The 27,153-nt window shown below is 41.8% G+C and overlaps 1 protein-coding gene across 5 annotated transcripts; it reads right to left on the bottom strand.

Annotated features, from left to right (window-relative positions):
- Positions 1–1,151: 1,151 nt before the first annotated feature.
- Positions 1,152–18,556, bottom strand: atms (RNA polymerase II-associated factor 1-like protein antimeros). 5 transcript variants are annotated; one of them, XM_069327268.1, is made up of 12 exons: positions 18,041–18,431; positions 17,127–17,968; positions 13,323–13,355; positions 11,588–11,680; positions 8,968–9,145; positions 8,216–8,365; positions 7,065–7,312; positions 6,048–6,290; positions 5,215–5,423; positions 3,485–3,677; positions 2,385–2,513; positions 1,152–1,680 (listed from the first exon to the last, which is right to left on the bottom strand). In XM_069327268.1, the coding sequence occupies exons 2-12, from the start codon at positions 17,192–17,194 to the stop codon at positions 1,488–1,490; spliced, it is 1,737 nt and encodes a 578-aa protein (XP_069183369.1). In that variant the 5' UTR covers positions 17,195–17,968; positions 18,041–18,431; the 3' UTR covers positions 1,152–1,487. The 5 variants fall into 5 exon arrangements, with proteins under 5 accessions (XP_069183369.1, XP_069183370.1, XP_069183367.1 ...); XM_069327269.1 differs by having other exon boundaries at positions 17,127–17,945; XM_069327266.1 differs by having other exon boundaries at positions 17,127–17,991; positions 18,064–18,431.
- Positions 18,557–27,153: the final 8,597 nt, after the last annotated feature.

Here is a 27,153-nt window from a genome sequence, read left to right as displayed (position 1 = left end):
AGTCCTTGACTTCTATCCCCCTGTCTCAATATGGGGTGGCAGAAGGATTGTGCCAACGCTAGCATTCAATATGTTCTCTTTGAGACCTGAACTAAGGTCTAATCAATTTGAGATAGGACATTCGCCTATAGGGCAACTATAGGCGAATGTTTGCTTCTGCAAAGGGGAACCCTAATGATGCAGGTCACTGAGGTTACTCCAGGCAGGAGTAAACTGAATACGAGCATCCACAGAGTTGATAAGGTGCCATTGTGTGCGCAAATTGCCAGTGCGGGTATGGTCATCACAATAGGCAAAATTATTTGGGCCACCACATCGCAAAACACAACTTCGAACGTAGCAGGATGTAAGAAATCTGCACACTCGATGGCTGTGATGGTGTCTCGAACCTCCCAGGACGAGGCGGAGGGCAATGGTGCTATAGGAGCAAAGGGTGCTCCTGCTTCTTGATTGTGCCAATTTTCCTGATCTGCTAGAAGCTACAGGAAAGGAACCATCAATGTTTGAGTCACTCCAGATGATGTAGTCACCACTGGGGACTCAAGAGGTCGACTCTGCTAAAGATGTTTAGTGAAGGGAGATCTGAAGACCAAGCCTGTTGAGGGCCCACCACAGCCGGAGATATGGAGCCCAATCTATCTTTCCTAATGCGCCTTGATACAATCTTTAGTGAATTCGATACCTTCAATATTGCTTGCTTATGTGATATCCTCAGTGATATTTAGTGCCTTTAGAATATCCTGTAGCATTGCTGGCGCTACATAATTTCACCATCTTGGTGCCTTTTTTTGATATTCACCTCTTGATTTTCTCCATTACCTTTCTTCTTTTACTAATCTCTATTTTGTCTGATGGGGGTTCTGGGAGTTCTACTCCCCAAGCCCAGCCTGAGGCCATGCTTGACTTGCGAGAGTTTGGTCCACTAGGCTGTTGCTTAGAGCGACCCACAGGAATTTACATGTCTTTGAAGAAACTTTTGAAGCTTGTATTGGTGCAGGCAGCACAAATACCCCGACTGATGTCCACTTCCCTTCAACATGGGGGTGAAGCTCAGGCCCCCCCATACATCAAACTCCATCCATGCAACTCTCAACCAGGCCTTGTTGAGGCATGATAGTTCAATCTCATATACGGTATTCAATGACACTCAGTTTTATATAAATATTTTAATGTAAAATCTATTTACAATGCAATTCTTGGCCAATGTATACTGTACACACAAACACTAAATCAAATGTTAAAATAAGTACAGTACCAATAGTTACCAAAAGTGACTTGTAAATTTAAAACCAAAACCACTTTCCAAAAGTGTATGGGTATTACTGTATTTTGAAACAATTTACTTTGATAATTCTTTAAGTAAAAGAAACTTTCTTTCAAAGAGAAAGCAAATCTAGCATTGTGCTTTGAATGCTAAATAATGTATAGTATAATACATCTGCAGAGAATATCACAATAATATGGCTGAAAATAAGTAACCGAAAAAGTTAATCTGAATCAGAGCCTGAAGAATCCGAGTCAGATCTTGAGTCAGATCCAGAAGCATTGCCCGAAGCCTTGCTATGTGCAGGGGATCCAGAGTGGCCCACGGAACCATTGAGAGCTGGAGAGCCGCTCCTGCTCCTGCGACTTGATCGTGACGATTTTGCCGATCTGCTAGAAGCTCCAGATTTAGCGGATCTATTAAGAGAAATTTGCAGGTCATTTTTTATTTTTTATATATCATAGAGACAAACTATAACAAATATATAACATTAACTTGCCTCCTACAGTAAGTGGTATTACAATTTGGGACCAATTTAATTGCTCACATATAGCCAAGTTATATATACTTGCACACATATATGCAAGTTACTAGTCAAACTAGAATGTATGAGATATATATATATAAACAATGTCCTGTTACAATTTGATGACTCCATGTAGTAGTTAAATTGAGGATTGAAAACTCAAAGGAACACTCTCATGAAGTATGTAAGACTATTAAAACGCTTTGAACCAGTGGTACATGAATATGGAACAAATGACAGTAAATAAGAATAACTAGATGGATGTGGATATAAAATAACATGGAAGGTAAAAAAAAATATCTCAACCCATACATGTGAAAGTGGATAATTTAATTAGGATGGGGGGCTGGACTGAAACATTGTCACTCATTTCATTTCATGTGTGGTTTGGGACATTTGCTTCAGCCTATTTTCTACTGTGAATTCTTCTATACATAGACGTGCTTGTGGGAAGGAGACTCATTGGAATAATTACACATTCACTTATGCTGTATACAGGTAAAAGTACTTGGTGGTCAATAGACAACTTTGATACTTTATCATACAGTAGTCAAAATTACAGTATTGAAAACACATTAAACTCAAAAGTCAAACCTTTCTGATCTAGCTGGGGAACTACTTCGAGATCTGCTTCTTGAAGAACGAGAGGCAGATCTTGATTTGATGGGCGAGCGAGAACGTGACCGTGAAGCCCGGGAACCAGATGCAGAGCGGGAACGAGACCTGGTAAAAGTTAAAATATGATATTTATGGATGGTAATGATGGGAGTAGAAAGGTATTGGTGATTGTGGGGTGAATGTTGGTACCTGGAGATTTACCCGAGAAGGCTCTGGGAAGTCTACTGGCCAAGCTTGGCCAGGGTCAGACCTGGGGTGATGTGTACTTGTCTATCAGTGATTAAAGGGAAGCAATGCCTAGTAATTTATGCCTCGCCCACTGGACTCAAATTGTTTACGTAATCTGGTCTTAAAGTTATGATAGCGACTTCCACAACGTCCTTCTGTGCATCCTACTTACTGACAAGGCTGGGTGACGTAAATGTTGAACTATTTCTTGCCTACTTAATATGAAAAGCTGTATCTAGTCCCACCTCATAATTACTGCATTAATAATAATAATAATAATAATAATAATAATAATAATAATAATAATAATAATAATAATAATAATACATTCCTGTTGTCAGGGACAGAAAGCCTGTGTTGGCCACATGTATTTATTCTTGTATCGATTCCCCCCATAAGTGGAACTACCGACCCTCCTCAAGAAGCAACCCTACAACAGTTCCCTAACTCCCGACTACCTATTTACTGCTTGCTGAAAAAGGCATCAGATGAAAGGAAATGTGGTCAACCACCTCAGGAACTACATACCTCCAGTACTGATCTTGTGGTAAGGATTCAGTGGTGGGGGTAGATGGTGCTTACCTTTCAGTGACTACGGGGGTAAAGATCTAGTTTTATGCCCCGCTTCCTAGCCATTTATACCAGGCACGGAGTGGTGGTGGTGGTGGTGGTGATAGGCAAGTGGATAGGTGTAAGTGGAAGGTAACTGTTGTGGGAGGTGGTGGTTGTACTTATCTATCAGTACTCAACCATCCTCTTTATGTTTAAACATCCTCTTCATAAATACAAAATTGAAATGCCAGCAAAACATAAGGTTTTTCAAGATTCAAGATGAAATGATTACATACCTTGACTTGGACTTGCTGCGGGACCTACTATGAGACCTGCTCCGTGAGCCACTGTGAGAACGACTCCTTGAGCGAGAGCCTGATGGGCGGCGTGAACGAGAACCTGACCTGCTGCGGGCAGGTTCCTTACTTCCTGATCTTGAGCGAGATCGAGATCTCTCACTGCCTTCATCATCGGATCCTTTTGCACTGCCTAAAAAAATAATACAAAATTTCAATTACCAAACAAAAATCAATAAACATAAGAATTAAAAAAGATCGCATTGATCGCAGGCATTCAAAAAAGTCATCCCTGGCAATTCTCACCATACACATCATTAAGAAATATTCGTCAGTCATTTGAGAAACTTGAGAAACATTTGAGAAACTATTATAACAAGGGGTCTTGAATGATTGACTGCATAGGGTGAGTATGACAGTGTATGAGGAAGTGGAGCCAGAGAGGACTCCGAGTATAGACATGTTGACAGGAAATTCCTAAATTTGCCAACGTTGTGACAAGTCAAAATTAATGGGTATTTGAACCTGGACAAATCCTGCAAGACAAGGTTGCTATATGTGGCTGGCTTGAACCAAGAAGCCACTTCTTAAGTCTGGAAGGGTTGAAATGGTTTGAGATTCGTGAACATTTGAGGTTCACACGTTGTATATAAAGTCTGTAGACTTGAAACAAAGGGATTTGTTATCAAGATTTGGGAGTGCAAGTTACCAGTCAGTGGTGGCGGCAAGACCGGCCTCTGCAAACCAGACAGGGGGACTGTCTCCATCTCTATATACCCTGATCTTTGGTATATGGAGATGGCCATTGTATGGACTCCATCCATACAATTACAAGGCCAGGATGCAATGTACCTGGATAGGGTTCCGAGAGTTCTACTCCCCAAGCTTGGTCCAACAGGCTGTTCAGCCATATTTCTTATACTTGCTGGAAGGATATTGAACAACCACGAACCTATGATGTTCATATAGTGTTCTCTGTCTGCGCAGTACCCTGTGCCCCACCAGTGTAAACTGCCTCTTACCCCTAAGGTAAACCAGGAAGACAAAACCCCTAAGCACCCAAAAGGCAGCTAAAAACCGAGCAGTAATACGGCCTAGCAGAGGCAGATCCCGAGGAACTTGTGGAAGGTAACCCCAAGCTCCAAGAGCAGTACTTACAGGGCACCTACTAACAATAGCTCTGCACGGCAACGTGTGATGTCATGCTCGTTTGTTTGTTTCTTATAGGGCTGTTCTATCCACTTGTTCGGTTCTTGGTAGCAATATTTTCACTAGAATAGGGGTTTGTTTTGGGATGCTTACCTTTCTGGGTGCCTCACCCGGTCGATGGCAGACATAGAATGGGGGTTTCTATAGGCCATTACTCCCCTTGCGTCTATAAGGAGGCCAGGCTCTGGCTCGTGGTCCCCGGTAGGCCCACTGAACTCCATACACATGACTGATGCCAAAGTCTGACATTAGCATATCAGCCTAGTAAGCTCCAGGGAGCCGAAGGGGCTCCCCCCCTCCAGAAAAAATTCTATGTGGGCTACATTACTCAATTTCAATAGTAATCTTATGTTTTTGGTCAATCTTAAGCACTGTCTTTCCAAATTTCAAGTCAAAACCATGAGGTATTATCAAGATATCAAAAAGACTCCTTTGCAAGGGGCAAACAAAATACCATAAGACACAGATTACAAAACTAAAATATTTCTACTGTGGATACTTAATAAATTGATGAACAGTACCTTTTTCTCCATCTCCTCCATTCTCCATCTCCTCCTCTTCCTCTTCTTCCTCCTCTTCCTCCTCCTCCTCTTCACCTGGAGGCTCAAGCATTTTTTCTCGGAAGCGTTGACTTTTGTGCTCCTGTGCAATAAGGGGCCGGTGACGGACAACCAATCGAGAGTTATTAGGCTGCTGACCTTGCTTGAGGCGACGTTTGCTTAAACGCACTCTGTTCAAAAAATGGATGAAAAAATTCAAAAATAAATATTTGAAGTTGTGTAATAACCAAATCCCTCAACACCTCTGGCACAATATTCATTACGTTCACTCTACAGCATATTTAATTTCACCTTGGTTGTTCAATACATGATAAGAATATTAGAAAAAGAGGCAAACCTAGAGTATGGGCCTAATATCAATAGGAATATGATACATTTTATATGAATTATGTGGACCGTCTTGTAGTGGTGTATCTCGTGATAACAATACTGTATATCTTGCAATATTCTTCAGGGGGAAAAAATCACTTTGAATATAAGATACTGCACCTCTATAAATAGTAAAAATTACCAAGGTTGTCTTAACCTTTATTAATACTTTAGCATTCCGATGATGCCAAAGTAAATACTGATAACGCTCTTAGTGCCATTGGGATTTCAAGATGGATAATGGGATAATGCTAAAAGCATCAGGCAACTTGAAAGTCTCGAAAATCACTTTACTTTTAGTTTGTTTTGTTTTTAGCATAATGAGAATAGCCCATCAGGGGACCATCCGGAGATCACCTCAACCAAACACCCATCACTGAAGATGGGTAAAAAATTGATTAAAAAAAAAATTGTAAGATACTTACCTTGTCTCTAACTCATTATAGAAAACTCCGTCATTACGTATAACCACAAAATAGTTCTCTTCATAGCCTTTGGAGGCTTTATTCTTCACATTCCAGTTGTACTCGCGAGCCATTACATAATCGTACTCATCGTCATCCATGTACTCGATTCCTTCGTCAACGTCGCGTTTCCTTTTCTTAAGTGTGTCGTCTGTAGGCAAGAAGTAGGCCACAAACTGTTCCCCAGATTCATCCATCACACCCCTAGAAAGAAGCAAGTTCTTTGTATTAAATGTATAATGATGGGCAATGTGGAAATTTATATCTACTTTAACTATTCAATATACTGTACATGTCTTATCTGTCCAAAGTTTGACTTGCTCAACTTTCCAAGATGAAACACAGGGGTATGCGAGTGCCGTAATACAGTCAGGGGTCAGCCATAGTGCCACCCTTTAAGAAAGATTGGTATCTATAGTAACCCCCTGAAATCAGGGATGTGAGAGAATGAGAGAGGGTGGTGGGGAAATGAAAGGTGGAAAAGTTGCACAAGGGGGAGAGAGGGGAAGAGGCGAGAAAGGGAGGAGAGGGGGAGAGGCAAGAGAGGAAGGAAAGGGAGGAAAGGGGGAGGAGAGGGAGAGAGGCCAGAGAGGGAGGAGAGTGGGGAGAGGCAAGAGAGGGAGGAATGGGGAGAGGCAAGAGGGAGGAATGAGGAGAGGCAAGAGAGGATGGAGAGAGGGGAGGATGCATGTTTGGGAGAGAGAGGAGGGAAATGTTTGGGAGAGGGAGGGGAGAAAGGTGGAGAATGGAAGACAGAGGGGATGAAGGAGAGAAACCCAGGTACAGCTGGGAACCCCATCTATTAAAGTTTTATAACATCAGAAAGGGATGAGGGCAGGAAACGGCAATATATTGGAAGCCCAACCACTGGACCATAGATGATCAAATTCTGACTCTGCAAGAAGTGAGACCACTGATGTACCAACAGGTCTGTGGATGGTCAAACTGTTAATCAAATTACAGTGTAGTGATATTTACCTAATCATAGCCTGAGACATTTCTTCAAGCTGAGCCGGCATGGGTCTTCCCACTGGTGCGGGATCCGAGTCAAAGATGACCTGAGCGCATGGATATTTCCAGATATCAAAGTCTGGGTATATTGGTAGTTCTTCAACTGCAGTCACTCCAGGCTTGCTGTAGTGATTCTCAAGAGTAACTTTAACATCTTGGAAGGTTTTTTCAATGGCCTCAAGTTGGCTATCACGATCAGTGTAAACATCCTCCTCCTGGAATAGAGTTGGAACTATTAGTTATAACTACACAAAGTATTGCCTTTGAAAATGTAAAATGCTTTAAAGGACTAGACTTTGGATCATTAACGTTTAAGAAATATGTATATTAGAGTTTCTTAATTACTGTATTTAAACATGTACAATTACTGAAATACTGTTTGCATGTGTTAATGGCAGTTTACTTTAACACGTAAAATACTTATTCATTTAGCTTGGAAATAAAAAATCCAGCATTGAATGTAACAAACCCAGGAATGACATGGTAGTTACCCACTTACCCACCCTGACCTGGGCTGGTAAGTGGGAAGCTTTTTAGTTTAAAAAAGCTGAGCAGTTTTAAATAATTTTTCTCTAATACACTCCAATTTATCTATTTCTATTTCAATTTAAGTTTGAATGTTGTTTATCAATTAATCAAGTAGATAAAACTCAATCCACACACTACACACAGAGATCACACTAACGTGATGCATCAAATGAACAAATCCACAAGGGCCGTGACGAGGATTCGAACCTGCTTCCGGGAGCATCCCAGACACTGCCTTAATCGACTGAGCTACGACAGGGTAGTTGAAACCGAAGTTCTACTGAACTTACTGGATCCCGTAGCCTCTTCGAGGCACAAACCAGGATTTTACACAAAAATTTTTTGTACACAACATACAGGATTTTACATTTTGCACAGGGGGGAGTTGTGTAAAATCCTGGTTTGTGCCTCGGAGAGGCTACGGGATCCAGTAAGTTCAGTAGAACTTTGGTTTCAACTCTTTTACCTTGTCATAGCTCAGTCGATTAAGGCAGTGTCTGGGATACTCCCAGACACAGGTTCGAAACCTCATCACGGCCCTTGTGGATTTGTTCAATCCACACACACACACCGCATACCAAAATACTCACCGAAGCATTTTTCCTACGTGTGGCAAAGCCAACAGTGGCCTCAATTTTCTCATTAGTCTGAGGCTGGAAGCGTGTGGGCTCAGTTGAAATGTATTCAGTTCGACGTAGCCACGAAACATTGACATGATGATGCCTGGAACGTTTTGCATCCTGTAAAATCAAACATTCGTTAAACCTTTTATAGACTCGTCCTATTACTGCATCCTTACTTAATAATGCATTTATATAATATAAATGCATTATTTTTAATACCATTTACAAATAAAATAGGAATACTATGACTTTATGTGATGATCTGATAATCTGGATTTTCACATCAATCCCAAGTGGCATACAAATATTGTTGTTTAAAATACAAATTTCAAAGTGGAAATCTGGTGGGTGGGTATGATTTATTATTTAGAAGTCCATTATATAGAAGTCCAGATTTTCAATGATGCAACATTTGTAAATGTTACATAAGTAATATTTACTACATCATAGTGCAAGATGACCAAACCACACACTAGAAAATGAAGAGACAACGACGTTTCGGTCCATCCTGGACCATAATCAAATTTGCAATCGACTTAATAATGGACACAAACGGACCGAAATGGCGTCACCTCTTCATCTTCTGGTGTGTGGTTTGGTGACCATATCTTCAGCCACGTTATTGTGACTCATCATCTGAATACAACATAGTACAACATAATTATGTTGTACTATTTACTTAACAAACTAACTACATGAATTATCGTATTGTGCCAAACCTGTGGAGTGAGAATGTCATCTTCAAGCAATCTTTCATCTGTTGGATGCAGTTGTGCGCCTGGTACAGGTGTGTACGCCTCGGGATTAATAAGGTCAATGGTTACGCCCAAATCATGTTCTGTCAAAACCTCATATCGGTAGTTTTTCTCAAGAGAAGTCTGTTTGTAACGTACATACCTGAAAGTCAAACTGGCCTTAGTATACAAAAGTACAATATTGTATGAGAAAATAGCAAGGTTATATGATGGGATTACACCTGCGTTCCTCGACTTTCCAGGCCCGCCTGCACACGCACGCACACACACTCGCGCGCACACACACGCGCACACACACGCGCACGCACACACACACACACACACACACACACACACACACACACACACACACACACACACACACACACACACACACACACACACACACACACACAATAAATACTTGAAAGAATAATTAGGCTAAGACTTGTTGAGCACCTGGAGAGCATTGGGTTTGTAAACAAGCACCAACATGGGTTCTGGACAGGGAAATCATGCCTAACAAACCTTTTAGAATTCTATGATAAAGTAACAAGGATAAGGCAGGACAGAGAAGGCTGGGCAGACTGCATATTTCTTGACTGCCAAAAGGCCTTTGATACAGTACCGCACATGAGACTGCTATACAAACTTGAGAGGCAGGCAGGAGTTAGCGGAAAGGCCCTAGTATGGGTGAAGAACTACCTAACAGGAAGGAGCCAGAGGGTAATGGTAAGGGGCGAGAAGTCGGACTGGCGAACAGTAACAAGTGGAGTACCTCAAGGATCGGTGCTGGGACCAATCCTCTTTCTAATTTACGTAAATTATATGTTTACAGGAGTGGAATCATACATGTCAATGTTTGCGGATGACGCAAAATTAATGAGAAGAGTTGTGACAGACGAGGATTGTAGGATCCTCCAAGAGGACTTAAAACAGGTTGCAGAGATGGTCAGGGAAATGGCTACTGGAGTTTAACACCAGTAAATGTAAGGTCATGGAAATGGGATCAGGTGATAGGAGACCAAAGGGACAGTACACAATGAAGGGGAACAGCCTACCTGTAACGATTCGAGAATGAGACCTGGGAGTGGATGTGACACCTAATCTAACTCCTGAGGCACATATAAATAGGATAACGACAGCAGTGTACTCTACACTGGCGAAAATTAGAACTTCATTCAGAAACCTAAATGAGGAGGCTTTTAGGGCGCTTTACACTGCCTACGTGAGACCCGTCTTAGAGTATGCTGCGCCATCATGGCGCCCCCACCTGAAGAAACACAAAGAAACTGGAGAAGGTTCAGAGGTTTGCGACGAGGCTTGTCCCAGAGTTACGAGGGATGGGATATGAAGAGCGTCTACAGGAACTGAACCTTATGACACTAGAGAAAAGAAGGGAGAGAGGAGATATGATAGGGACATATAAAATACTCAGGGGAATTGACAAAGTGGAAATAGATGAAATGTTCACACGTAATAATAACAGAACGAGGGGACATGGGTGGAAACTGGAAACTCAGATGAGTCACAGAGATGTTAGGAAGTTTTCTTTTAGCGTGAGAGTAGTGGAAAAATGGAATGCACTTGGGGAACAAGTTGTGGAAGCAAATACTATTCATACTTTTAAAACTAGGTATGATAGGGAAATGGGACAGGAGTCATTGCTGTAAACAACCGATAGCTGGAAAGGCGGGATCCAAGAGTCAATGCTCGATCCTGCAAGCACAAATAGGTGAGTACAAATAGGTGAGTACACACACACACACACCAGGCACACAACTGCATCCAACAGATGAAAGATTGCTTGTAAGACATTCTTACAAGGCCAGTGGCTGTGTGGACAGCACGATTGACACAGTCAAGTGGACCGGGATTCGATTCCCGGGGACGGCAGAAACAAATGGGCAGCATTTCTTTCACCCTGATGTCCCTGTTACCTTGCAGTAAATGGGTACCTGGGAGTTAGACAGCTATTACGGGCTGCTTCCAGGGGTGTGTAGGAAAAAACAAAAACAAAAACATAGTTAGTAACAGTTGTTTGATTGACAGTTGAGAGGCTGGCCGAAAAAGCAGGACTCAACCCCCGCAAGCACAACTAGGTGAATACACACACACTACCTACTGGACCATGATGAGCTCATTAAGGTTCTGGTGGTAGTATGAGCCTGGAGTGTCCAGGCTCATACTACCTGGGTGATACTACCCAGGTATGAGCCTGGAGTGTCCAGGCTCATACTACCTGGGTGATACTACCCAGGTATGAGCCTAGAGTATCCAGGCTCATACTACCTGGGTGATACTACCCAGGTATGAGCCTGGAGTGTCCAGGCTCATACTACCTGGGTGATACTACCCAGGTATGAGCCTGGAGTGTCCAGGCTCATACTACCTGGGTGATACTACCCAGGTATGAGCCTGGGTGTGATACCATTGTTGAACAGAGTACATTATCTAATCAAAAGCTACAAACAAAAGTTTGTAAATTAAAACTTTTACAAGATTAATATAAACTTATACACAATGAAATCACAACAATGGAATGTGATATACTAGTATATCCATGAGAATCTTTGACTTTCAAGTGAAAAAAGCAAGCACTTACCTATTGGCATCAAAGGGATAGTTAATGAACTTGGGATCAAATGGAATATCTGGCAGCGTGTTGCAATACTTCACTCGGCTCACTAGGTCAGACCTATCATGCAAAAAAAAAATCAACGTTAACGTATATAAACATAAATACATAACACGTATTTTACGAAGAATCCCGTCATACCTTAAGGACAGTAGGCATTTACATTTAGAACATGGTAATACATGCACGGTACTGTAATACCTGATATTTTTATCAGTTCATATGGGAAAATAGGTTCTTCCCTATTTCCATGAATGCATTTTGGACATAAGAGTGATGCCAGTACCATGTCACAAATATCATAAAACCAATAAATCTAAATTCAAGGGAGAATGAAACAATACACAGTACCAGTACTGTGACTACTGATAGCCAGTTGAAAATAATTTAAACATCTACCAGAGATTATTGTTTACAGTTTGGCTTTGACATATACACAAGGCCAGTTTTATTTTACTTGGCCAATAAAAATAAGTTTGAGTAAGAAATGTGATAAGCTCCTTTGCTGTGTAATTCACTCAGTTGTTTCCCAAGGCAAGATCTGCTTTGCATGTAGGACAGAAAACCATTCAATGCCTGAGCCACCTCACATACTCCTTCATGCAAACCCTCAGCACAGAGAAACCTAAGGAACAAAGGATGGAGCAAAAGCAAATACCTGTACACTGATCTACTTAGATGCTTTTAATTTCCACCTAAATTTCCAAGCAGCCCTACATAAAGTACAAGATTTTCTTATCAACAATGTCATATCAGAAGTGTGGCAATGGGGCTTCTGAACAAGATTCACACTTGATAAAACACACTTCACTCATTCCGCAACCCGTTCTCACACTTGCTTATAGTCAATATTGGCTTATTTAATAAGTGTATATGTGACATACTAATTGATTGTGAATATTTTAGTTTACCTTGAAAAGCTTCATAGAAAACACCAACCTGCTTCATAGAAAACACCAACCTCACCTAACCTTCTTAGTATGTTAAGATAAGCATCTTATTGCTTCTTAATTACAATTATTACTTAACCTATACCATTGATAGGTTAAGTAATAATTGTAAATAAGAAGCAATAAGATGCTTATCTTAACATACAAAGAAGGTTAGGCGAGGTTGATGTTTTCTATGAAGCTTTTCAAGGTAAACTAAAATATTCACAATCAATTAGTATGTCACATATGCACTTATTAAATAGGCCAATATTGACCGTAAGCAAGTGCGAGAACGGGTTGCAACCCCTTGCTTGGGCCTTCAATGTGGAGCCTCGGCAACCTGTATCCACCGTGCTTCTTCCATGGTGGGTTACGCTATGGCTGTTTCCTCCAAAGTGGCCCGAGCCAGTGGCCATAACTTCTCCTTGTATCATTCTTCAATGACCACTGTAACACAGAGGAGTCTTTCCTAGTTTCTTTCATTTACCAGAATTTACCTGAATTTTACAGAGGTTAGGCCTTTTTTTCTATTTGAATGATTCCAGCTAATGAAGCTGGTACTGTACATTCCAAACAATGAACCATTTAAAAGCTGTACCATAGGCTCAGCTTGTGATAATTACATGAATTACTGCCAACATACATAACAGTTTCATTATTTTGTAATGCAAAACTAAAGCTCTCAGTCATGGCTTGAATTAGCAGTATCTGATGAAACAAATTTGCCCAAAGCATAAAATGTTAAGAATATTAGTACAGTAAATACTTGCCTTCGTATATGTATTTGTTCCTGAAGTGGAAGACTTGTAATAAAAAAAATAAAAAAGATTATCATTAATCAATAATCTTTCACTGATTTAGAGTGAAACTAAATCTGTGCAAACCCTCCATGCGAATAAAAGGACCCAGTCCATGGAACTCACTCCCTAATGAATTAAAAATTTGTCCAACCTATGCCAACCAATTCAAAAATAAACCCAAAAAGTACCTAATTTCATCCTCATAGTATCATACCATGCGCTTCAATCTCACACGGTATCTTGTGCTACCCACTTCCCCAGCATTAGTTCTTACGACATACATCTTCACTAGTGTAATCACCTCTGTCAATATATATTATGGTTATATGTTGATATAAAATTTTGCTACAATGTACCTTTTGATCTTACCTGATCTCTTAGATTAATTTCAGGGAGCAGGTGGCTGAGCGGACAGAACACTGGACGCATGATCCTGTGGTCCCGGGTTCGATCCCGGGCGCTGGTGAGAAACAATGGGCAGTTTCTTTCACCCTGATGCCCCTGTTACCTAGCAGTAAATAGGTACCTGGGAGTTAGTCAGCTGTCACGGGCTGCTTCCTGGAGGTGGAGGCCTGGTCGAGAACCGGGCCGCGGGGACACTAAGCCCAGAAATCATCTCAAGATGACCTCAAGATTAAGAACCTGCCTGAAATGCTATGCATGTTATTCGCTTTGCAAGAATGTAAAGATACCAATATTATTAAATCTCACAAACCACTGGACCTTCTAGTAAGTAAATAACTAAATAAATAAATAAATAAAAATAAATAAATAAATTGAACTAAAGACCCATCCTGCAACAAAACTAATCATTATTATTATTAGAGTGGTGCCAACCTCAACAAATTATATAACTGCTAAAATTTAATCTCTAATAATTGTCACAATTTGAATCAAATAACCATAAAAGAAGACAATATAATATTATAATAATAATATTGTAATAATAATTCATTTTGTCAGGAGACAGACAGCCACTGTATATACTGTATACATGTTATATACATACATGGTACATGTATGTACATGTTATATACATACATGGTACAGATAACACTCTCTAAGGATGGCCTTACACTGTCATCTGACTTAGAAATGGCGAATGAATTTAATAGCTTCTTTTCATCGGTTGGTGCTAACCTTGCAAGTAAAATCCCACAGACTCAGACACATATCAACACATATCTCTCAGGCAGCTATCCAAACTCTCTTCTCCTCTCACCAGTCAGCCCGTCAGATGTTGTGTCCATCATACACTCACTAAAAACCAAAGCTGGGAACATCAGTGAAATCCCATCCATTGTATACAAGAGCGCCTCCCATGCCCTTGCACCACCTATAGCTCTGCTGTTCAACAAATCCCTTGAGTGTCATACCTTCCCTGATATCCTTAAAAAAGCAAGAGTAACGCCAGTTCATAAAGGAGGTAATCCGTCAGACATAAACAACTATAGACCAATATCGAACCTACCCATACTATCAAAATTATTTGAAAAAATTATCTACACACAGCTCTACTCCTATCTCGTAAAATTCGACATTCTTAGCCCCTGTCGTTTGGATTCCGCTCTCAAAAGAGTACCAACGATGCAATTATAAGTCTCCTTGATATAATTTACTCAGCTCTTGACAAAAATGAGTTTCCAATTGGACTCTTCATTGACCTGAGAAAGGCCTTTGATACTGTTAATCACGATTACCTCTTAAGTAAACTCCATCATTATGGAATCCGAGGCCATGCACTGGACTATATCCAATCCTATCTTAGTGATAGACACCAATGTGTAGCCATCAATAATATAATCTCTCCCATTCAACCAATAACTGTTGGAGTGCCACAGGGCAGCATCTTGGGACCTCTTCTTTTTCTTATATACATTAATGATCTGCCTAATGTCTCTAACATTCTGAAACCTATTTTGTTTGCTGATGATACTACCCTCATCTACTCCAACCCCAACCCACATACACTAAATGGTGTTGTTAATAATGAACTAAAAAAAGTCCACTTATGGATGTCAACTAACAAGCTAACACTTAACATAGAAAAGACCTACTACATCCTATTCGGAAGCAAATCTACAAATGCAATTCAGCTTCAGATTGACAATGTAAACATTAGCAATAAAAATGATGGAAAGTTTCTTGGCATATTCCTAGACAAGAGACTCAACTTCAGTACCCACATACAACACATAACTAAGAAAGTCTCTTAAACAGTTGGTATACTCTCCAAAATCAGATATTATGTTCCTAACTCTGCTCTCATCTCTCTATATTATGCACTAATCTATCCCTATCTCAACTATGGTATCTGTGCATGGGGTTCAACCACTGCAAACCACCTCAAGTTCATCATCACCCAGCAAAAATCTGCTATCAGAATAATATCAAATTCTGCTTTCAGACAACACACAGCCCCCTTGTTTAACTCCCTAAACATGCTAAACATAATCTCACTCCACAAATTCTCTTGTGTCAACTACATTTACAAAACCCTGTTCTTAAATGCAAATCCTTGTCTGAAACTCTTCTTGGACAGATGTAATAGGACCCATTATCACCACACCAGAAATAAATATCTCTTTGATATCCCCAGAGTTAAACTTAATCTGTGTAAACACTCTATGCAAATAAAGGGACCCAGTTTATGGAACTCACTCCCTACTGAATTGAAAAGCTGTCCAACTTTTACATCATTCAAAACCAATACTAAAAAGTACCTAATTTCATCTTCATAGTTTTCACTTTTTGCCTTAAAATTGCACTGTATCAATTGCTACCCAATCTCCCAACCTTTATGTTCCCAATTTGAACATCTTTACCATTGTGATCATTGCTGTTTTCTTATATGTGCTGCCAATCTTTTTTTGTATGGTGTTTATAAATCTTGTTTATCAGTATCTTTTGCTACCCAGTCTCCCAATCTTATGTACCCAATCTGAACATCTTTACCATTGTGATCATTGGTGTCTTATATGTGCTGTCAATCTGCTGTATGGTGTCTATTAACCTTGTTTAAATTACTAATCAAGCTGTCAATGTAATCAGAGCTTTAATATAACAATGTGCTTTAATATACCTACTTATCTCTCTCATCTCATTTTTTCTCTTGTAATGTATCTTTATCATTTATCAATTCTGATTGAAATTACCTACTTAAAATTAGCTGCTAGACTAAGGACCTGCCCGAAACGCTGTGCGTACTAGTGGCTTTACAAGAATGTAATTACTGTACTATCCAATGTATTCTCACAAACCCAATGTACCTTCTTGTATATAAATAAATAAATAAATAAATAAATAAATGTTAGGCTTGTACTGAGGTCCCCGCAAGATCGAACTACTGACCCTACCCAAGATGCAACCGCACAGCAAGCCAAGTAACTCCTGTGTACCTATTTACTGCTGGGTGAACAGAGACATTAGTTAGCAGGAAGTGGGCCCAACCACTTCTGTCTCGCCTGGGATTCGAAATCAGAATACCTATACAGTATATAAAACACCAATGTGAGATATACTTCATTAGGAAAGGTTAAGACACTCTAGACCAGGATAGGTTACAATAGGAGAGGTTTGTTTCAAGATGATGTAGCATGAACACTCCTAGACCCATATTTAGAACCCTAATCAAGAAAATCAGAAATAGAACGTGTGGTTGAGCTAGGATTGTTTACAGGGTGCAGATGATATACCACGACTATTCTTGGGGCCGTGTTTTGAGCAGTGATGATGACCAATACAAGTACTGTACCAACAACAGAAGATACTGACCTCCTCTCACCGGTACGAGGCCGCTTGTCTCGGTCTACAGTGTGGGGCTGGTTCACGGTGGGCGGCATCTTGCCCGCTCCTTACTGCCTCCTACACCTCCTTCCTCGCCTCTTGTACACCTTCCACACAGTGTTTAGTGGGTTTTGATATTTATTTAGTAGTTTTGGTTACAGCAGTCGTAGACATTGAGATGGAGCTTGGAGCAGAGCAGAGAGCCGAGTGCGGCCGGAGTCGCGGAGCTTGATGCTGGCGGCTCGATGGGGAATGGTGAATGTCTAAACTCGATGAGGCTGAGAGCATTGGAGCTCGATGGGGAAAGAGAGCGTCAGAGCTCGATGCGGTTGGAGTCTACTGTCTGCTCTGTGTCAAAGCAGTAGCGTCTTGGGGTTGGTTCTGTACACGCCGAGAGCTACATTCACATTCTTGAGGTTGAAGAGATGTAGTAACTTCCAAGCATCTGTACTGAAGTTAACTGAATCACTGTGGAAATTATACTGGCAGTTACTTGCTAATAGATTACTTATATGATTGGAATACACCTCATCATCCTCCAATAGGTTGGAAGGATGGAAGGAATCTTAACTGTACTTAGGGAAAAGATTTGAGTTCAATAGTGCTAATGAGAAATTGGAGCGAGTATATTGTTTACTCGCTAAACCTTCTTCCTGGGCTCTTGTACACCTTCTTCCTGGGCTCTTGTACACCTTCTTCCTGGGCTCTTGTACACCTTCTTCCTGGGCTCTTGTACACCTTCTTCCTGGGCTCTTGTACACCTTCTTCCTGGGCTCTTGTACACCTTCTTCCTGGGCTCTTGTACACCTTCTTCCTGGGCTCTTGTACACCTTCTTCCTGGCCTCGTGTACACCTTCTTCCTGGCCTCGTGTACACTACCTTCCTGGCCTCGTGTACACTACCTTCCTGGCCTCGTGTACACTACCTTCCTGGCCTCGTGTACACTACCTTCCTGGCCTCGTGTACACTACCTTCCTGGCCTCGTGTACACTACCTTCCTGGCCTCGTGTACACCACTTTCCTGGCCTCGTGCACACCACTTTCCTGGCCTCGTGTACACCTCATACAGTCCGGGCCTCACCGCCTCCTACACTACACCTGGCCCACTACACTCGTCAACAATAACAAATGTTGTGTTGATTTAGGGGCGACGACGATCGTGGGATCGGGTGCGCCCCGGCTGCCCGATACCGGGAAATAGCGGAGGGATGGGGTCTCTATAGTCTCTTCAGGCCGTAGACCCTACAATCTCCTCAGGCCACGAATTTTAGTCTCTTCAGGCCACGAAGTTTACAGTCTCTTCAGGCCACGGACATGACGGATGAAGCGGAAGGTATGGCGAAGGATGTCATGACGGACGTCTTCGTCTCTCGCACCTGCCCCGTCAAGGAGAACGGGAACTGTGAGGCGGGGAATATTCAGCCTACGAACGGCACTCTGTAGTCTGACGCGAGCGCTATGAAATCGAGGGCAGTGAAGTAGAAGGTGCTCCACTGTATCCTCCTGGGTCGGACACCACTGGCAGTATGGGGAATCTACCAGCCGTAGACGATGGAGATGTGCGGCCAGGCAAGTGTGCCCAATTCGGAGACGAGTGATGGCAGTGTCGAGGAGTCGAGACTGATGACGAGTCCATGGACGCGGGGTGGAATCCTCCCGTAGACCCGCCAAAGAGGAGGACCTGAGTGCTGGCTCCATCATTGCCTCCCAACTCGCGAGGCAAGCCGCCCGGAGTTGCGGGAGAATTTCGGAAAGGTCTAGAGGCACATTTGTAGAGTCATGGAGAGCATGCGCCATCCCTGCTGCTGCGTCGGCCGCCTCATTGCCTTTAATACCGACATGTGACGGAACCCATTGGAGATAGATGGACCAACCTGGAGTACCAGAGTATGACAGCAGTTCTCCACGGATCTGTGACACAGTATGACGATGGACTCGTGGACGCCGAGATGATATCAGATGTAGGGCTGTAACTGAGTTCACGTAGAAAACCACTGCAGAGGGCCCTGAAACTTGTCGAAGGAGTCGTAAGGCTAGTAAGATTGCAAACAGTTCCCCGCCCATGCACGAATGAGCAGGGGAGAGTTTCCACGTCTGACAGAAAGAAAAAGGAGCAAAGTATGCTGCCGCAGATGTAGATGGTGGCTGATCTTTGCGGGACCCATCCATGTAAACCTCTAAGTATCCAGAGTATACGGAGGCTCGTAGGTCTGCAAAAATTAAAGGGGCCAAACCCTCTAAATCTCTCTTCCGACGAGGAGGCTTGGAAAAGTCGACAGAAACCCGAATGACCTCTTCTGCCCACGGAAGCACCGGTGAGATACAATACAATACAATTTTATTTAGGTAAGGTACATACATACAATAAATATTTACAAGGATTGTTTGACTTATAGGTATAGCTAGTACATACAATGCCTAAAGCCACTATTACGCAAAAGCGTTTCGGGCATGATAAACTTAAATGACAAGCTTAATACTAATTGAGCATAATGAGTAGAATGAAAACATAGATGAAAAAGCAGCACAAATACAATTATGTCGACAAACAGCGCTCTTTAAAGAAAAAAAACAGACATTGGTTGACAATAGAAGGGTAAGGTAGGTTACAGGGAATTTATTAGGTATAGCTTCGCTTTTAACTTAAACTGGTTGAGAGAGGTACAGTCTTTAACATGGTTGGGAAGGTCATTCCACATTTGCTCTGTACCTAGTGTTACCCAATCTCCTAATTTTTATGTAATTTCAAACAACCTTATCATTGTGTTCATTGCTGTCTTCTTTTATGTGCTAGCCATATGCTGTATTGTGACTACCAATTTTTGTCAACTACCATTCAAGCTGTCATTGCAACCAATCTTATATTGTTTCTGCTGTATTATGCCTACCAATTTTTTTGTCAACTACCATTCAAGCTGTCATTGCAATCAATCTTAGCTACCTATGTGCTTTAATATACTGTACCTACAATTTTCTCTCATCTTTTTTTTCATTTCATGTAATCTGTTATCATTTTTTGTCTATAATTTTGCAAGTATTTACCTCCTTAAAATTTTCTTAGATTAAGGACCTGCCCGAAACGCTGCGCATGCTAGTGGCTTTACAAGACTGTAATTACCATATTTGTATCCTCACATTCCTTATGTACATTCTTGTATATGCATAAATAAAATAAAAATAAATAATAAAATAAAATTCTGGGCCCCTTGATTTGTAGAGCATTTCTAGTTTGATTAAGTCGTACTCTAGGAATATCAAAACTGTATTTATTTCTGGTGTGATGCTCATGGGTTCTGATACAACCTTCTATGAAGCTTTTGAGATCAGGATTGGCATTATAGTTTAGCGTTTTACATATGTATAATACACATGAGAGAATGTGCAGTGACTTAATGTCTAACATATTCAGAGATTTAAGTAGGGGTACCGAGTGATGTCTGGGGCCAGAATTGGATATTGTCCTAATAGCAGCTTTGTGTTGAGTAATTAGAGGATGTAAGTGATTTTGGGTAGTAGAGCCCCAAGCACAAATACCATAGTTGAGATATGGATAGATAAGGGAGTAATAGAGAGTCACCAGGGCAGGGCGTGGTACATAATATCTGATCTTAGAAAGAATGCCCACAATTTTTGAAACTTTTTTTTATATGTTTAGAATGTGTCCCTGGAAATTAAGCTTGTGGTCAATGAGAATGCCAAGGAATTTGCCTTCTAATTTGTTACAAATTTGGGTATTTATTTTGAGATTTATTTGATTAGAGGATTTATTGCCAAACAGAATATAAAAGGTTTTGTCAATGTTAAGGGTGAGTTTGTTGGCAGTTAGCCACAGATGGACTTTATTTAGCTCAGTATTTACTGTGGCATTTAGAGCAAGGGGATCAGGACTGGAGTAAATGAAGGTTGTGTCGTCAGCAAATAGAATTGGTTTGAGATGTTGGGAGGCATTTGGAAGGTCATTAATGTAGATGAGAAAGAGGAGAGGGCCAAGTATGCTGCCCTGGGGAACACCAATGTTGATGGGTAGGGTGGGAGAAATTGTATTATTCACAGAAACATATTGGAGCCTGTCAGTAAGGTAGGATTTGAGGTATTGTAGGGAGTGTCCTCTGACTCCATAATGATGTAATTTAAGAAGAAGGTTTTGGTGGTTGACAGTGTCAAAAGCTTTACGCAGGTCCACAAACAACCCAACAGAGAACTCATTTTTATCAAGAGCTGTATGAATCGAGTTAAGCATACTAATAAGTGCATCGTTAGTGCTTTTTTTGGGTCTGAAGCCATATTGGCAAGGGCTAAGTATATTGAGTTTGGCTAGATATGAGTAAAGCTGCTTATAGATTAGTTTTTCAAAAATTTTTGACAAGTTTGGCAGGATAGATATAGGTCTGTAGTTGTTAACATCTGTGAGATTACCACATTTGTGGACAGGCGTTACTCTCGCTTTTTTTAGAATATCTGGGAAGGTTTGGAGTTCAAGTGACTTGTTGAAGAGCAAAGCAATAGCAGGGGCTAAAGATCTGGAGGCTTTTTTGTAAATTAAAGTAGGTATCTCCTCAAGGGCACCAGACTTGGTTTTAAGGGAAAGGATTATCTCATTGACGTCAGTGGAATTAATAGGCTTTAGGTACAGAGACTGTGGATCGGGTCAGGGGTGAGTACAAGGACGGGAAGGGAAAACTGTGAATATGCATCCAAGGCCCGGACGACGAAAGGCAACTGACGGCGTCTGGAATGTCCAGCCGGCACATTCCACCAGTTAGCCTCGAGCTGGAGGCGAGTAAGTGGATGGGTAGCAGGGAGACGCACTATCCGTTGAAGTTGGCGGCAGTGGGCGAGAAGACGTTGAAAGCTCAGGGGCCATAGCCCCGACTCGGCATGGAGAGAAAAAACTGGCGAGGAGGGCATAGCTCCTAACGCTGAGCGAAGGACACCATTTTGAATGGGATCCAGCCTTGCCAAGACAGATGCTGCTGCTGAGCCATAGACTTCACTCGCATACATGATCTTGCTACGAATGAAGGCCTTGTAGAGAGCTAGGAGCGACTCCCGTGAAGCCCCCCATGCCGCACCAGAGACCCGTTTCATGATGTTCACGCGACGAAGGCATGAGGCCCGAAGGTAGTCGACATGATGCCTCCACGTCAGCCGAGGGCTATCTAGAACGACCCCCAGCCACCTGTGTTCGGTAGCGATCGGGAGACGACAGCCCCCGAGGGTCACCACTGGCTGGTCTGGTAAGCGGGTCCAGGTGAAGCTCATGACGCAACTTTTCACAGGGTTAATGGAGAGCCCCTTCCCCAGCACAATTGCTGAGAACACAGTCACGGCATTTTGCAGGGAGCCGTGTGCCTCTAGGAGAGTGGCAGCATCCTCCACGAGGGTTACATCATCGGGGCTAAAACCTGGACCCCCCGGAATACAGGGAGATCAGACAGAAGAATAGAGAATAGTAGTGGGCTCAGAATCGCTCCCTGAGGGACACCACGCGAGACAGGGCGGGACGTAGAGACGACTCCACCAACCGCCACTTTGAATGAGCGGCCCTGTAGATAGTTTTGGAACCACCTTAACGCCGGACCCGAGAGACCTAGTCGAGCCAGACTCTGAAGGACAGCAGAATGAGAAGCACAGTCAAATGCACTCTTGATGTCGAAGAATGCTGCAAGGAGCACTCTTCTCCGGCGATAAGTGTCCATTATTCGATGTTCCAAGGAGAGGAGGCAGTCCATCGTGCTTCTTCCCGGCCGAAATCCACTGATACCCTCAGGTAGGAGACCTGAGGTTTCCACCACCCATTGTAGCCGGGTGTGAACAAGACGTTCCATCAGTTTCCCGAGACATGGAAGCAAACTTATGGGCCGATATGAACTCGGGACAGACGGATCCTTCCCTGACTTGGCCAATGGTAGAAGAATGGCGTGTTTCCACGGGGCAGGGAAGACACCAGAGGACCAGCAGGCGTTGTAGAAATAAAGGAGGTGGGACTGAAGGTTCTTGGGTGCCCTCCGAACAAATTCATATGGGACGTTGTCTATCCCTGGCATAGTGCCCGACCTAGAGAGTGACAGAGCGTCCTTCAGCTCAACAGATGTAAATGGGCGATCTAGGTCCTGAGCTAGTCCTATATCCTGTCGGGAGCCCCAACCTATGGAACTCACAGAGAGGAGCGGAGAACGGTAAACATCTTCAAAGTGGTCAGCCAAGAGTTCGGCTATTTGTACTTCCCCCAGGCCCCCATTACCACTGGGGTCTGAGTGGGATGGTAGGCCGGGAGTACCTACCTGTCATCTTACGAACAAAGGCCCAGGCTCCAGCAGAGGAGTCGAATCGGAGAGAGGCACAGTAATCAGCCCAGGCCTTGCGTTTGGCAAGGAGGACTGTTCGTCTACACCTGGCGTCCGCCCTGCGGAAGGTCTGCCGCTGCAGTGGAGTAGGGTGGCGCCGCCACGAATTCCACGTACGTCGCCGGTCCAGTACTGCCTGCCGACATTCAGGAGTCCACCACGGTGCCCCACGGCGGGAAGGATTGGTTGTCTGGCCACTAGTCCTCCTGAAATGCCGAGAGCCTACACTGAAGAGGGACTCGGAGAGAGCATCTGCTGACCCATGGAGATCTGCAGTAACTGGGGGAAGGGTCAACCAGTCATCCGCCTCATAGCCATGCCACCCCTCTTCCGAGAAGATCCATTTGGATCTACGGGAGGTCAGAGTAGGACGAACAGTGCCCCCGAAGGAGATGACGATGGGCAGGTGATCACTACCCAGGTACGGCCCGGTCCATATCTGCAGCATTTATGGTGCTACGTAATTTCCCCATCATGCTTTCTTTTGATATTCATAAGAAACATAAGAACATAAGAACAAAGGTAACTGCAGAAGGCCTATTGGCCCATACGAGGCAGCTCCTATTCTATAACCACCCAATCCCACTCATATACTTGTCCAACCCGTGCTTGAAACAATCGAGGGACCCCACCTCCACAATGTTACGCGGCAATTGGTTCCACAAATCAACAACCCTGTTACTGAACCAGTATTTACCCAAGTCTTTCCTAAATCTAAACTTATCCAATTTATATCCATTGTTTCGTGTTCTGTCCTGTGTTGATACTTTTAATACCCTATTAATATCCCCCCGGTTATGTCCATTCATCCACTTGTAAACCTCTATCATGTCACCCCTAACTCTTCGCCTTTCCAGTGAATGCAACTTAAGCTTTGTTAATCTTTCTTCATATGAAAGATTTCTAATTTGGGGAATTAACTTAGTCATCCTACGTTGGACACGTTCAAGTGAATTTATATCCATTCTATAATATGGCGACCAAAACTGAACTGCATAATCTAAATGGGGCCTAACTAGAGCAAGATATAGCTTGAGAACCACACCAGGTGTCTTGTTACTAACGCTGCGATTAATAAATCCAAGTGTCCGATTTGCCTTATTACGAACATTTATGCATTGATCCTTTTGTTTTAAATTCTTACTAATCATAACTCCCAGATCCCTTTCGCAATCACAACACCATCTAGCTCGTATCTTGTAACTCTATCATCATTACCTAACCTCAGAACTTTACATTTATCAGCATTAAACTGCATCTGCCAATCCTTTGACCATTTCAAAACCCTATCTAGATCAACTTGAAGTGATAGTGAGTCCTCCTCCGAATTAATTTCCCTACCGATTTTCGTATCATCGGCAAATTTGCAAATGTTGCTACTCAAACCTGAATCTAAATCATTTATATATATTATAAACAACAGAGGTCCCAGGACAGAGCCTTGAGGCACTCCACTTACAACATTTTCCCACTCTGACTTGATTCCATTTATACTAACTCTCTGTTTCCTTTGGTATAGCCATGCCCTAATCCAGCTTAATATAGCACCCCCAATACCATGAGACTCTATTTTTTTAATCAGTCTTTCATGTGGCACTGTATCAAAAGCTTTGCTAAAGTCAAGGTATACAACATCGCAATCCTTACCACTATCAACTGCCTCAACAATGCTAGAATAAAAAGATAACAAATTTGTTAAACATGAACGGCCATTTATAAAACCATGTTGCGACTCAATTATCAATTTATGTTTTTCAAGATGAAGACGAATTTTATTTGCTATTATAGATTCGAGTAACTTTCCCACAATAGACGTTAGGCTAATTGGTCGATAGTTAGACGCAAGTGATCTATCTCCTTTCTTAAAAACTGGTATCACATTAGCAACTTTCCAAAACTCTGGCACTCTGCCTGACTCTATTGATTTATTAAATATGGTTGACAGTGGGTCACAAAGCTCCTCTTTGCATTCTTTAAGCACCCTAGCAAACACTTCATCCGGCCCTGGGGATTTGTTTGGTTTGAGTTTTACTATTTGTTTAAGAACATCCTCCCTGGTAACTGCTAAACTCGTCAACCTGTCCTCGTCCCCACCCACATAGACTTGTTCGGCTGAAGGCATATTGTTAAGTTCCTCTTTAGTAAATACAGATACAAAATATTTATTAAAAATACTACTCATCTCTTCATCTCTATCTGTTATTTGACCTGTCTCAGTTTTTAATGGACCTATCCTTTCCCTAGTCTTAGTACGATATAACTGAAAAAACCCTTTAGGATTTGTCTTTGCTTGCCCTGCTATGCGAACTTCATAGTTTCTTTTTGCTTTCCTTATCTCTTTTTTAACATTTCTAACCAGTTGTACGAATTCCTGTTCTAAAGTGACCTCCCCATTTTTAATCCTTTTGTACCAAGCTCTCTTTTTACCTATAAGGTTCTTCAAATTCTTTGTTATCCACTTTGGGTCATTAGTATACGATCTATTCAATTTGTATGGTATACTACGTTCCTGTGCTTTGTTTAGAATATTCTTAAATAAGTTATATATTGAATCCACATCGAAATCCCCATTTAAGTCACCTATCGCTGGGTTCATGTCTCGCTCCAAGACCGGCCCACACCCCATACCCAAGCCTTTCCAATCAATTTGACCCAAAAAATTTCTTAGGCTATTAAAATCAGCTTTTCGAAAATCTGGCACTTTAACAGAATTTTCTCCTACTGGTCTATTCCATTCTATGCTAAATCTGATTTCTTTGTGATCACTGCTCCCTAGCTCACTCCCTATTTCGATGTCATTAATTTGCGTTTCCCTGTTAGTTAACACTAAATCTAAAATATTATTTTCCCGTGTTGGTTCCTTAATGTGTTGCGTAAGAAAGCAATCGTCAATTAATTCTAGAAAATCTTCTGCTTCACTATTCCCTGTTTTGTTCAACCAGTTTATTCCGCTAAAATTAAAGTCACCCATGACATAAATACTGTTAGATCTAGATGCTCTAGATATTTCATCCCATAGATGCTTTGCTTCCATTCTGTCTAAATTTGGTGGCCTATATATTACTCCTATTATAATATTATTAGCTTCTTGACTTTCTCCATTGCCTTTCTTTTTTACTTTTACTAATCTCTATTTTTTGTCTAATTTATATATCTTTGAAGAAACTTTTAATGTATAAATTGGTGAAGGCAGCACCAACACACCGGCTGATGCAAACACCTCTTCAACATGGGGGGTGAAGCTCAGGGTCCCCAATACATCAAACTCCATCCTTGCAACTCTCAACCAGGCCTTGTTGAGGCATGACAGTTCTCATTACGGTATTCAATAACACTCAGTTTTACATAAATATTTTAATGTATATTCTATCTACAATGCAATTCTTGGCCAATGTTTATTGTACATACAAACACTAAATCAAATGTTAAAATAAGTACAGTACCAATAGTTACCAAAAGTGACTTGTTAAACTTGATTTAAACAAAAGCTACTTTCCAAAAATTTATGGGTACTAATGTATTTTGAAACAATTTACTTTTATAATTCTTTAAGTAAAAGAAAGCTTTGATGAAGGTTCGATTGTAATCCGTATTATCAGTAGAGAAGAGTATAGTTTCATCTTAAAAACCATACAAATCATTAAGTATGGAAGTACAATACTGTTGAC

Source organism: Procambarus clarkii, chromosome 19 (genome assembly GCF_040958095.1).
Source record: "Procambarus clarkii isolate CNS0578487 chromosome 19, FALCON_Pclarkii_2.0, whole genome shotgun sequence".
Lineage (NCBI taxonomy): Eukaryota > Metazoa > Arthropoda > Malacostraca > Decapoda > Cambaridae > Procambarus > Procambarus clarkii.
Note: the sequence above shows the minus strand (reverse complement) of the source record. Positions and strands in the feature narration are given on the sequence as shown.

Coding starts and splice junctions, on each gene's coding strand:
- atms (XM_069327268.1), bottom strand. CDS start 17,194: ATGCCGCCCACCGTGAACCAGCCCCACACTGTAGACCGAGACAAGCGG. Junction 7,313..8,215: donor CACGTAGGAAAAATGCTTCG/GTGAGTATTTTG, acceptor ACTCTATTCCAG/GAGGAGGATGTTTACACTGA. Junction 1,681..2,384: donor TCCCCAGCTAGATCAGAAAG/GTTTGACTTTTG, acceptor TTCTCTTAATAG/ATCCGCTAAATCTGGAGCTT.